The sequence below is a fragment of the Argentina silus genome (genome assembly GCF_951799395.1).
Source record: "Argentina silus genome assembly, chromosome: 3".
NCBI lineage: Eukaryota > Metazoa > Chordata > Actinopteri > Argentiniformes > Argentinidae > Argentina > Argentina silus.
Window position 1 is genome coordinate 9,663,759 of NC_139657.1, and position 14,199 is coordinate 9,677,957.

Below are 14,199 nucleotides of genomic sequence, written 5' to 3' on the forward strand. Positions count from 1 at the left end.
GAAGTCGGATAGGGAGAATGATTTCTGTGAGAGCAGAATTAACACCCAAACTCCTCACTGGCAGTGAGAATTTGAAAAGGTCAAGGTTTGCAACTAGTCGCACAATCAGGTGAGAAATGCTAATATAATTAGTGTCTGGCTGACATTGAGTGGGTTATTGTGATGACCTTATCAAATACTGCAAAAACTTAGAATGGCTACATTTTTAAGTTCAGCGTTTTACTTGTGAGTCCTGTTATTTTTTCTCCAAACACTAGAATACTTGGCGAGTATGACGTTGCTTGCACACAAACTAGCTTGCGATATTTCCTCATGCAGTTTTGTTCCACATAATTTACAGTTGGTACTACATTGGCTGTCACTCTGAATTACATGAATTAGTCAGCGTTCATTAAACGTAATCGTTACAATTTACTGTAGACACAACCCAGAATCTCAAGTCACCAGTGGAATGGTATCTGTGTGGGTCTCGCGGTGAGCAATAGGAAAGCACAGTCTACAGACCTCCCACGTGATCTCAAGGATGTCTGTGGTTTTCCACTGTCTCACCAGTGACCCCAGAGACGGTGGTGGGGTGAAACCCAAATGCCTCAGCAAGATCTCAACTGTGGTGTTGTTACAGTAGCGAGACAAAGGCACAGGCTTGTTTGTGCCAATATTACTCACATGCTTATTGGATGTACAGTATTTCAGAATAGCCATAGTTGTTTGGCCCTCATCACCGAAAATCACGATCATTAGTATCTTTATTTTCTGTTTTGATCAGGGCACACATAAACCGAGTCAGACGTGCTTCCTACGGTACAGTATAGAAGACCCAGCTGATGGGGATAGTGGAATAGAAGAGGGGGTGCAGTGTGAGTGCAGTGTGAGTAGCTGGCTGTGTGTGAGGGGGAGCGGGGGGGTTCGGGGGGGGGGGGGGCGGCTGCGGCTGCTGCCCAGGTCTCTGAGCTCCTGTGGGTGAAATGAAGCTTGGCCTGGGTCAGCAGCCCTGACCCTGCACTCAGCACACTGAGGCCCAGCCAGGTGGAACAATGTCCCAGCTCACCATCTCACTGAGAGGTGACATCTCAATGGCTTAGCAGACACACTCATCTGTTAAAAAGCATACCATTTGTTAATGATTTCCCAGTCGGTGCTTTCCAGCTGGTTAAACAAACAAACAAGTAAACAAGCGAGCGAGCATCTCTCTCTACGAGGAGTGTGTGTCAGGTGAGGTCATTGTGAGGTGGTTTTGCCTGGGTGTTTACACCAAACCAGGAGGTGTCGGGAGTCAACTCTGATGAGAAGTGAGTGGGAACCGGCCCTCTGTGGACCCCCATGGACATGGACACTGCACACACCCTTGTCTGCCCTCACGGAACCTATTGCCTCCTCAGCACAAATCAACAGTATGATGACGTGCACACAACAAAACTTTTGCTGCTGCTATCCAGCACTGCTCACACAGTATTCAATCACGTGTCAAAGGTTGTGAACTTAACACACCATAAGACTCACTGTGGGCGTTCATGCATTTAAACCGTGTCATTTTAAGAAAATGACATTTTGGTGTTTGGTTTTTGTCAAATGTGCTCACCTGACATGGGTGCATTGACTGGAAAATGACATGGAGGAAAGGGCCTGTATGCCTAGCAGAGGAATAATGGACCTGTGTAATTACCTGTAGTGTGGAAGATTTGAAATTCATTTTGCACAGTTGGACTGACCCCGCTGGCTGAATGGATACAGAGACGCTATACAACTCATAGGATTATATTGCATTATGCCATTTTAAATGAGGGGAGCCGCAAGCTGTGACCAATTAAAGTTGAACAAAGCCAGCTCATCTGCTCAGCTCCCCTTAGTAGGTCAGTGAAATTGGCGGAAGTGAATACAGACACATTCACTCACTCTCCTCAGGCCTGAAGCAAGGCTTTTACTGGCATATCTATACTGAATACCCTTTACATGAAGCATAGTGTACTGTAAGGAAGATAAGCTTTCATGAATGCTATTGAGGTAGCTTTATCAACAACATGATAGAACATCTTGTACATTCTCAAAATACATTGCCTGTAGAAGGAAAGGACATCGGCATTGCTTGTTTGTTTTTTTTACATTTGAGGAAGGTATTTGGCTCATAGCATACATTTGGCTCATAGGCAACAAAGCAGAGCAACATAATGACATGTGTCGTGTACCGTATGGGGCACAGGCAAGCACAAGAGTGAGAGCTGCAGGGATGCAGGACTGCGTGGAGTGTTGGGTTACCACCAGATTGATGCATGACATGCAGTCCCATTTGCGTGCTCCTGTTACCAGCAGAACGACGCAGGGACGGCTGTCCTCCCTGTACGTGGAGGAGTTAGGAAATCATGTACTGTGTATGGATCCCTTTCTCTTTTCCCAATGCCCTGATTCAGCGTACTGAGCCGCTAGTGGTTCTCTCTGCTGCCTAGCCTGACCTCTGACCTGGTAACCAGGGACACCCGTCTGTCATCCTGTCTGTAGTACTCCTAAAGGGACAGCGATGCGGTCATCACTGTACCATATGACGAAGCATACTGTAGTAAATGTGGGTGGACATATTTATGCATCGTTTCCGAAATTGTGTATAAAAGGAAGAACTATTTTTTTTCAAGTGTAATCGATGACGGTGATCTTTGTGTCTTGTCTTTCTCAGGTTACCTTCACGAAGAGGAAGTTTGGGCTAATGAAGAAGGCCTATGAGCTGAGCGTACTATGTGACTGTGAGATAGCCCTGATCATATTCAACAGCTCAAACAAACTCTTTCAGTATGCGAGCACAGACATGGACAAAGTCCTGCTCAAATACACAGAGTACAACGAGCCTCACGAGAGCAGAACCAACTCCGACATCGTCGAGGTGAGTCGGCTTCACATTCTTACTATATCAGGGCAAGAAAAGCTAGCGGAAGATGACTGTCTGTACAGTATCCCTCCGTGTGTCCATCAATGTTTTGCTTGTTCTTTCACAAAGTTGTCTTTTCTTTAAAACAAATTTGATCAATAGAAACACGATGCTAACGTGCTAACGTCGTCTCACTGAAGGTCACATAAATCACATACACCATAGCCAATGTTACTATCCATGATATTCAACACGGCTCAATAGTGTCAGCGAGAGTTTAGTGTGACAGTACACAGAAACCATGCACAGGCTTATAAAGCATTAGCACTAGTAACCGTTTCCGTCCAGTCTGTACTCAGATAGGGCAGAGGACGTCTGCAGTCTCTGATAAGTCTGGCTTCAGTTCAGACCAACAACCGACAAGGAAAATCTATTGCCGTGCAGGTCGACACGCAGTAGCTGTCTTGACACCATGGCAACCCTGTTTCCCTCAGATACTGTACCTGCATGGATACTGTAGACCCCATTTTATACTGTTGCATTGTTATAGACAGAAACCCATTATATCACTCAGACGTTAGATTGAATTCATTACATAGCATTTGTAGAATGAACATACTTAGGATATTCCTATTGGCTGTGAAGTGTTGTGAAATCCAGAGAGAACACTAGAGGCACTTGGTCTTCCTGGCAGCCACTGCCCTTTGCATGCCCCAACACTAACAGAGGGAGAATAAGGCACTTGTTATGCCAGCCTTCCCAATTTGTTGGCCAAGAGCATCAATGAAAAGAAAATGGGGCTGATTGTGGATCTTTCTGGATCCAAATGTTTCTCACTGACGCACTTGTGGTTGTTCAACCTTTTCTGAACCAGCTCCTCTGAAGCGAGTGTCTTCACTGTCTACCAAATGAAAAGCAAACACATTTATGCCAAGTTAAGAAATCGTGATAATAACAATAAAAGGGGGTTTATTTGTTTTGAAAGCCAATATTTAAAGTGGACACAGACTGGCTCTTGTGCTTCCAGTTGGACTGAGGTGTTTTTATTAGACAGGGGCAGACTTTTCCCAGGTTCCTGCGCTGCTGCGTCATAATACTCTTGTGTTTTTACTGGCTCACCTCCACTCAAACATACCTTTGTTATTATAACTGTCCCGACAAAAGAGACATCCCCAAGAGACGAGAGACAAGAGTTTAAGAGCATGATAGACACAATTCCAAGAATTCACGTTTGTAGTCCTTCACTTAAAGAAATGAGTCAAATTGCATAAAAGGAGTCAGCTGTGTCCCATTATCTTTTATTCATGCTGCCACTGCTGCTTGTGAATTACCTGCTCGGCAGAGCTGCAAAAAATCTCTCTGGCATCCAGCAGGCCCATGCAGCCCCAGCCCTCCTCCCTCCATCAGGGGCCCTGGGCTCTCTCTCTCTCTCTTCCCTGGAGCTGAGCAGGGGCTCACCTGCATTAAAAATAAATGGACACACTCCACACTTATGTAACACTGACCCCGTATTTGTTTTTTGGTCTTGACTTTTGGGAGCCTGTCTTGAATTCTTCAGGAACAAAACTACAAACACAACTGCTTCCCATAGACTTCCAGCTAGAGGATTCTTGGTTATTTGTTGCAAAATAGGCGTTTCAATCTTCTGTAAATAGAATTCCCTCTGTGCAGCATGTGTTTGTTGCTAGTGTAGTGTATTGATGGGTGTTTGCATCAGCTGTGTCTTGTCATTGACTTGTACAGGGCAGGCAGTGTGTGTGTGCTCACGGGTAGCAGTGCCAATGGGCCATCACAAAGTGAAGTGTTCTGTAGTACAAGCTGGTGGCAATCTGTTCATTTCCCACGTCGCCCCTCTGGCCACTCGCAAGGAGACTGCCTCGCTGCACAAGGGCGAGAACAATACAGCGTTGTCCCTGCTCACTCGGCCAGCATCTGCGCAGATACGCGTAAATCCCCCCTAGCCCTGCTGGCGATGTGGCTGGGGTTCAGAAGTGAAGAAGCAGAGCAGAAGTAACCAGCCCAGTCCAACCAGGCTCCACTTCTGAACACGGCCACACAAGCCACCATTCAGTGTTCCAGAGAGCACAACGCAGCACAAGAGTAAAGGTCAGAGACATTGAAAAGAGCGTATGAAAGTACGTATGCTGCGTCTATGTATTGGGGAGCCATTTTCAAAGACCTTGCTGCACTTGTGTGTGGAGGTGAGCGCAACAAGAGGCAGAGGTGCTTTATTTAAATAACTTCTGCGCCTCACTCATTTCGTTTTACAATGGACCGTAACTTGAAAGGGGGAACTCCAAGTCAGAAAACTTTACTTGAAATTAAGTCACGCATTTGCTAGACTTAACAATTGGAAACAAAGTGGGAAAATTAGTGCACCATCAAAAGAGAAAATCTGGCAAAGAATCACCAACTCAATAAATGCTACGTCTCCTTCAAAAACAAATAAAACCTTTTTTTGCTGATTTAAAATGAAGACCTAAAGATAAACATTCAAAGATACCCTACCATGATACCCTACCACGACCACCTGATGTACAGTATATGCGTACATCTATTTGAAAATTGAGGCATGAGATGCAAATAACGTATCAGCAGATGAGAAGACTACGCCCCCCTCTTTGCGAGCCAGGCGCACGTGGAGCGCAGAGGGGTTTGCACACCATATCGTCTTTTGAAAACTGACCATGAACGCAAGTCAGGCTCAGACCTCAGATTACGCTTGCGTATCTGCTTGCACCTGTTTGAAAATCACCCTGACCGTGTCTGCGGCTTATCTGATGGAGGCTGCTGGCTGGATGTATCTTGTTGTGCAGCTAGTGTTCTTATAGAGAACTTCAATTCTAGACAAAGGAAATGGATGTCTCAGAACACCGCCCTTGCTGATGGAGCACTTGGAATAGTCATTGAAATACAGCCATTTCATACAGTGTATACATACACACGAAATACAAAAACACACTGTGTTTGTGTCATGTTCTGTGTGTTCTGTTTATCTGGTGGACTGGCTGCTTTCCAGTATCAGTAGGGGGACATAGGGATACTACTGTATAGAATGACTCTGCACTTCTAATGCAACCACAGACAACCCTTCAAGAGCTAATCTAAATGGATGAGAAAGGCACTGAACAGGGACATAATGGATAGATATATCTCTCTCTCTCACTCTCTCTCTCTCTCTCTCTCTCTCTTTCTCTGTGGTGAAATGTGCTTCACATGGAGACACTTACTCTGACACTTATCTAAATTTATAAATTGCATTAAACTGCCACACAAACAGCCGCGTGCTCGTCTGCCTCGCATGAGAGACCAGGCAAATCCTTTCTCAGTTTTCATTGGGCAGCATACGTTCCCATTCCATGCGAGGAGCCAAATCAAAGGTCACATTCCTGCTCAGTAGTACCATCTGTAGATAAAGGCTGGGCCTTGCAGTGTGGGAGAGCGATCGCCATGTTTTCCACAGATGGATGCATGCCTGGGGCACAGTTTGATAACCTATGGACTTTGTCTCAAACTTGGCTCACAGTACAGACCAACGCAGTAGGCTCAGATCGCCCTGTGTGTGTGTGTGTGTGTGTGTGTGTGTGTGTGTGTGTGTGTGTGTGTGTGTGTGGTGTGGTGTGGTGTGGTGGTCTTGACTTCAGCAACACTCCAGGCGACAGGTGAACTGTTGCATGAAATCTCCCTTCGTGGATCGCATCCACTTCTCCGTCTGATTCTGAAGTGTCCCCGATCCCATCTGTGTCTTTGCTTTTCAAAGGCTTGGCTTTGAAGGAAAGCTTTTATTTACCGAGTAGCAATGGCGGATTGATGCAGCCTTTCTTCAGAGGTTAGGGCGAGCTGATTCCCAATGCTTGTCTGGGTCTTTTAGGGCTTTACAGCAAATACATTACCTTAGCCAACGCTATCCTTTGCCACATCATTTTTTTTTCGCTTAGTAACCTTGGGGGCAAGTGGAGATGAATAGCTGGCTTTAGCAGAATCATTTTACTTTTTGTTACATTTTCTGTGAAGTGTGTACTGCAAAAGAGGATGTGCATTCATACTGGGATTGCTTGGCAGTGCTACTGTATGGAGATGTTGTTTCAGATGAAGAAAGTCAAGAAAGAGAACCCTGTTTAGCAGATCCCCATTGTTTATGTGTTGGAGTCTGAAATGGAGTTGCGTGCTTGTGGCAAAGGCCCTACAATGTCGTACCCGTCGTTGTGTTTCTTATTGAATTCTATTTGTACCGAAATGTACCACAAATGAAAATGCTGCTGTAGGTAATTAACATAATCAAATTTTCCGTCCTACTCTTCCTCCCCAACTGGAGGTAATGCAATCTTCCTTTAGCTGTTCTATAACCTTACACCGTTATTCTGAGTACAGAAAGCTCACTGTCTGCTCAGGATTCCTTTAAATCAGATATCAACTTCACAAGAGTCATTTGGCGTCTATTGGTCCTCTTTCTTTAAGAGCATTTCAACACAATTACGGTATGCAGCAATGCTCAGATTAATCAGGTTTGCATTTGAATGGAACTGACATGGAGTGAACACATTTAAAGTAATCTCATAAGGTAGGGGATGTGGATATAATTGAATGAGATTATAGAACTGTAATAAACCGCTTGTAGACAACACTTTTGTCCATGTGGGTAATAATGGCTTTAATCAGATTTCTTGATGCAATTTTACTCAAATGCCTGGACATTGCAAATTGCTGGCCGACAACGGATGTAAAGAATTGACCTTTCGCTGCTTTTGTGTCATTTACCATACCCATCATTTGTGTGTGTCTTTTACCATACCCATCATTTGGAGTAAACAAATCAAGAACAGTCATAGGCAAACGCAAGATACACTAGAGAGACATCCGTTGTTAAATGTGATTTTTGAATTCCAAATCTCAGTCTTTGTGGACTGTTTTTAAGATAAACAGTCCTTTCAACCGAAAGGAAATGATCTCACATATGACGTCTATGATCTCTATTGTTGTTATTATTATCATCATTATCAGCTATTATTATGAATGGCACTGACTATTCATATTAGTTAAGATATGTAAATCTTGAGCATTTCATAATGTCAGGCCTACTGGGTCTGCTATTCTCTCATATTCCGGTTCTTCCTATTTGAATCACACCATTCTTCCACACACCTCGACGTGCAGCAAGGCGTCAACACCTACTTTAAATCACCTTTAATAGCTGAATTTTAGAGCTGGCACGTTTGGGATTTAAACAAAAGCTGTTTTATATACATATTTACACATACATCTACATATTTATGTGCTACAGTTATGACAGACAGACAATGTAATCACATCTCTGATCACTTGTGTTGGATGATGATGTTGTAAAGGAGAGGAGCAGGTAGGAGACCTGCAGTCTCTGATGGAGGGCAATGAAACCAGACCAAAGCTGGGGGATGGAAAATATTGACTTCCCTGAGCCTGATCTGACGTGTGCGGGGGTGGAGTATAGGGGACACATGTCAGGCTAGCTAGATGTCTGGGAGAAACTGTGATAACCTCCCAAATTCCTGCGTTAGACCACAGTTGTATAGATTGTAGCTAAGAATGTTAGGAATCACTTGCTTGATTTCTTTTTCTTGTTTTTATAACAATGCGGCTGATAAATGTATGCTTATCTGATTTGCATAAAAATGTATTACATATGTATCAGAACTACAAGTCTTAAGTTAAAATGCATTCAATATTATTTACAGTATACATATTTATACATAAACAACGATTTATAATTCCATGCGAGGAATTGTAAACAATTAATTAGCCTAGGCCTAAAGACCTACAGAACCGATAGGGATTTTTCAAAACTATATCTGTATGCCTAAAATCACCAAATTTTACGCAGCTGCCTTACCCAATGACTCCCAGCTATCCATGGTTCTGAAATAGACAACATTAAGATGTGGACGAATTCAAAGCATGTTCAGACATCACTGCACAACACATACACGCAAATGCCTACATACTTCGGAGTGGTGCAGGTTATAGGCCCTAATTTCTAAGAATTTTCAAGACAATGACTATGCACCAAGCTACATGTATGTACAAATCGAGCAGGTAATCAGTGTGCAGAAGCCTATATTACACTGGAGGAATCACAAGTGAGCCAATCAAAGTCTGTGTTGGGGGGGAAAGGAAACAAAAGAGGAGTCAATTGACAGGAGAGCTCCCGGATCCGTGCAAAACACGTCAACCCTTTGATACCCGATCAAGTCAGATCAGACTGAGAAGCACACCAATGGTGAGCTAGGAAAGCACCCATCCCATGCGTTGGGCTTTTGAGCATACAGAGAGAGCAAAAGGAGTATATTCTGAAGCATTGAAGTATAGAGACATTGTATAAATTGCAAATTGGATGACTCTCCCCTCAACTGTATCAAAAAACCCTCTCCCCTAGACTAAAATTGAAAACACACGACCCTCCCCCAAATCCCTCCATGTACCAAATGATCAGTCCTAAGAAAAAATAATAAAACAGTTGCAGTTGTTCCAGGTTTTGAGACAGGAGGTGTTTATGTTGTCAATCAAAGCCTGTACAGTGATTAAGACCCATCTCTGTCTTAATGAATGCAAATTGGCACATCTGCTCTGGTGGGCTAGCCGTCCAGACTCTTCAATTAGCATGATTGATCAATTATCCTCCTCCCAGCGGTTGTGCGGAGAAACTGAGGTGAGGATGGGGGAAAAAAATTGTCCGTATAGAAAGGAGGAGAGGGAAAGGAACGCTTCGGTCCCTTCACTTTACACTCCACGTCAAAATACAGCTCTTTTATATGATGAGCTAAGATGATGATGCAGAGGTGCTTTTAACTTTAATGATGTGGTCTTCTAATAGACTTTGACAAGTGGAATTGAAATGATGGCAATTTTCTAAGTACATTTCTCTGTAATTATATTAGGTGGATGAAAAAAAGACTATTTTCAAAAGACCTCTGCCTTGAGCACTCTTAACACTCATAAGGGATTGGTCAGAGGCCAGAGGGTGATTACCGCTAGCTTGAACACCCTGTAACAGTCGCATTCTATTACACGTAAGTGGATTTGATAGGTTGATGGCTACAATTGTTTATCAAGGTGAAAGGTCCACGATGTGTCATCACTTAGAATAATGAGTCAAATTTGGACACAGCAAGCTTGAAACAGTACAACAAAACGTATGCACTGTGTATATGAAAACTAAAATCCTTGTAAATATAGTGTTTGCTTTCTGAAATTACTCAAGGAGAATTTTCCAAGGAGCTTCTTTTGTGTCATCAAGTTGCGTTACATGTTGCATTTATACAAGAAATGTATGTATCCCTCCATCTCATTGGACACAACAGATCATGTTTCTCAGTTAGTCTGATAGATTAGAACAATGTTAATAGTTGAACCCATACAAAGACACTCAATACATCAGCGGTCTTCATAATGCAGCTATAAATGTATGTGATGGAAATATTTGTCCTCTTAGTCTTTCTCTACTCTTGTGTGGGAAAGCCACTTGAGATGTACCATGTAAACGAATAGTTCAAAAACATCTTCTGGTATGAGAGATGGTGGTAATCTAACTGTAATATTATGATTGCGGCCTTGTTGACTCGAGCTTAGTGAGTAAGCACATAGCATGAACATCAAAGCACCCTTGTGAAGGCTTTCTGTCTAGTATCAGAGACAGATTGAGGCCTGAGTGCTGTGTATCTCTAATTGTGACATGCCAAGATAATGGGGACGGTCACATGAGTCCCAAACTGGCACAGAGCAAAGCTGTCACCAGTCCTCTACTGCTACGCCAGAGGCTCTGGTTCAGTGGATGATATAGTCTGCTCCAAACACGCGTACGGTATCACTTCCACGAACAAAACGTGAAAAGGTGACAGTGCTTAAGTAATTGGACAGTGTCAAACTGAACACTGCACCTCGGATTTCGTTTCAACTTCAAAAGATCCTGTGCGAGGACCGAACAGTTGGTAATCACCGTGTAACAGGACATGACAGTGTTGCCTCCCTGGAGAACATGGGGCTGCTGTGTGCTAAGGAGGCTCCCCTTAAAGTCGCTGGCATCACACACCGGCTCCTGACACTTACAGTACCTCGCGCTCCGGCGATGTCATTGACTCCCTCCAATCCTGGCTGATTAACCAAGTTTGAAAGATTCATCTAAAAGGGGTCAGGGGGCCTAATTTATGTTTGATATGCACAGATGACAACTCAAAAGAAAATATTACATTTTAATTGGCGAGTGCTTAACTTAGCGACTTGACTTTGGCTTGGCCAAGGGCCAGAATCCCTCTGTGATCCACTAAAGCCTTGTTTGACATTTGAGATGACTGAAGGGTACCACATGGTTAGTTGCACTGCCTCATCTGTTTAAGGTTGCTGGGAGGGAGAGTCTTAAAGCCCACTTCTCCTGATTAACGCCTGTATCTACAGTACATACCACTAAAGATATATCCCACTGTAGCAGAGGAGTCTCAGGTCAACTCATGTCAATCTCATACCATGTAACTTTACTTGTGTGCTGATATGATCTGGCAAGATTTCAAGAACCATTGGACAATATCCGCTTCTTCATATTAAAGCTTTAATCCAACCAAATAATTCAGAGAATGTGCAGTAAGCAGCCTTTTATCATTATTGTGCCATTATTTAATTTTCTATTTTCCCATATCCCATCGCATTGCATTTCACTGATCGTTGGCTTAGAAGTACCTCACTCTTCTTTTCTTCCTCATCTCATTTTCTCTCTCGATGCCATCCTCTCATCCTTACTGGCATGCTGCTACAGCTCACTCTGAGCAGCCATGATATTAGAAATACCTCTTAAGCTAAATCAAATGTCAGTGCTATTGACATAGAATTATTGAATTAAAGTAGGTTTTCCAGGTTCTAATATCGGAGAAGTATTCTGCCAATCCACATTTTTCATATTTCAGAAGCAAAACAAATGTGTACTTTTGGGCTCTCAAGCTTTATTAGAGTGACATTCATCTGCTTCCCCCTTCATTTTCATTACATAGGATACATCCTACCTATGTCTGCTTTATATTTAGTTTATTTCCTCAGAGAGGGTTTGGTAGATTACTGTGCATGTGGTAATATCATAACTGTAATATTCAGATGAGTATCTGAAAAGCTGTGTTGGCACGTTGTCCTTGTGGCCATTTCTGGAATGATTTATTTGTTGCAGCAGATTCACTATGGCAGTGGTTCCAAATCTGGGGGCGGGACACCCAGGGGGGGTGCCAAAGATGGGGGGGGGGGGGGGGGGGTAGGAGGCTTTAGTAAATTTGAATCATTACCAAAAAATATATTCAACAAATTACTACATTAATCAATGTCCTCCCCAGGATTTTTGAGTAGCGTGGTGGTGCATTGTATTATCAAAACCCGACGTTTATTCATGTTAAAATGTGCAAAAAAATACCACTAAAACGCTGAATTCACTGAGGAACATCATAATGCTTTCACTTATGCTTTCGTTTTTTTAACAACGATGACATTGGCGATCAAAGAGAGTTCCTCTATCATTACTAAATATATTGTTTAATTTGCCTTGAAATATTAAGCACCATAGTGGCGCCATTTACAGCGTGGCGCAGCGTCACTCTTCCATTCTTTGGGGAGAGCCCTGTTCATTATTCCAGGACCTGGCCAGAGTGCATTATTTACAGAGGCTAATGACGGTATGAAACTGAGTAAAATGATACCAGGACACCAAAAACCTTGAGACAGTGTAATATAGAAATAACAACAGTAAGATATGAATAGAAGTGTCAATATCTCCTTGTGTATCCATACTATACAAAGATAGAGCCTGTCACTGTCTGAGAATGTGCTCTACATCTGTCACTGCATTACTGACAGTATGGGTCAGTTCTCAACATGTGTGTTTGTGCTTACAGACAGGAAGACCCAAACATCTCCTCTTGTTTTGTTATTCAGACTTTATGGATCATTTGTGGTGTAGCATGATTGTTTTCTATGGCTGTTGCACTAGTACTGAGCCATCTGTACCAGCTAATGTCTGGTAAAAAAAACAAAACAGAATCAAGCTTTTGAGAAGTTTGAGAATGGAGACAGAATCGTTCCAAGGAGGATCTTCTACAGACGAACACTCTCCCGACAAATCACGGGTTCAGAATGAAATGGAGGAATCAGTACTGCATACTCTAAACACAACCACGGGTCTACACTTTCAGCACCGGTACCGGAGTGCTGCTGTGTACTCCAGGAAAGGCCAACTGAAGGACTAACCTGTTCTGTCAGTCCGCCGTCAAAACAAACACAGTATTTTGAGCCGGACTTGGATATATTTGGCAGAATGTGTAGTGGGCGGAGCAACGGCAAAATAAACAAGGAATCACAGATGTATGTTGAAAGCAGAAATAGCAGTGCTATCTTTGTATGGCACAATAATAATAGCCCTGGCCTCTTAGCTGATGATTGCTGCGCGGGTGTTGCTCTTGGTGTTTTTCAGTAAAAATCATTTGAGAGAAAAGGACAAGATAAAAAGTGTGTTTTTTGATTGCGGTTTTTAGAATGATGCTTGGCGCTTTTCTCTTTCACCCGAGGCATTCAATCTGTTCCACCTGTGAATAAGAAAGGAAACGGATTCATATACTGTTACTTTCAGTCTGGTTTAAGTACTTGACAGTACAAAATTAAATAATGACCCTGAAATAAACAGTTTTTGCATCATTTGTCATTGTTAGTCAAGCTTTATTGTGCAAAGACTATCTGTTATTCTTGGAAAAAACATGAAACTAATATCCCCTTCTCATATATTTTTATATTGTTTGATATACGTTTTATTCTTTGTAGTTCTATATGACAAAGCCATTACCATTTTCATGTGCTGGAGGTGAGCTACTGATTTGCCACAATGAGTGCAGCAGTACTAATGGTGTTGTAGCTAGTCTCCTGCTGGGTTTCAAAGTGCCCCTCTTTATAGGACAAGGACTCCTTTTCCTCTGGGCTTTCTCTGCAAAAAGGGTCACCACTCCTCTTTGGAGTTTTTTCGACTTCAATGAAAGCAACGGTGGTGTTAATTTTTATGTAAGTCTTTTTCAGAGAACATCCTATTTCTGTCCACATTTATGAAACAAGCTGTGAATAGATGATAATTGTTTCTTCCCTCTGTTCTGTGAGACTTAGTTGCTGTGGAAACGCATGTTAGTTTTGGGGAAAACAATGAACACTGAAATCTTCTTCTAGTTTTATCAAGACCAGAGTCTCCAATCTATACAAATTATTTGCTTTAGATGGATTCTTTGGTGTAGGTTTTTTCCCTGTGTTAACGAACAACCAAATGTTTCTTTAACGAAGAAAAGTGAAGCTCAAAACCATGACTG

At 42.7% G+C, this 14,199-nt stretch overlaps 1 protein-coding gene across 5 annotated transcripts in view; it reads left to right on the forward strand.

The window, feature by feature from the left end:
- The window catches only part of mef2aa (myocyte enhancer factor 2aa), a 71,250-nt gene that overhangs the window by 28,284 nt on the left and 28,767 nt on the right, over positions 1-14,199 (forward strand). For all 5 annotated transcript variants that reach the window (XM_083667169.1, XM_083667170.1, XM_083667172.1 and 2 more), the window contains exon 4: positions 2,666-2,869. In XM_083667169.1, coding sequence (XP_083523295.1) covers positions 2,666-2,869 — 204 coding nt within the window. The remainder of the gene's footprint in view (positions 1-2,665; positions 2,870-14,199) is intronic.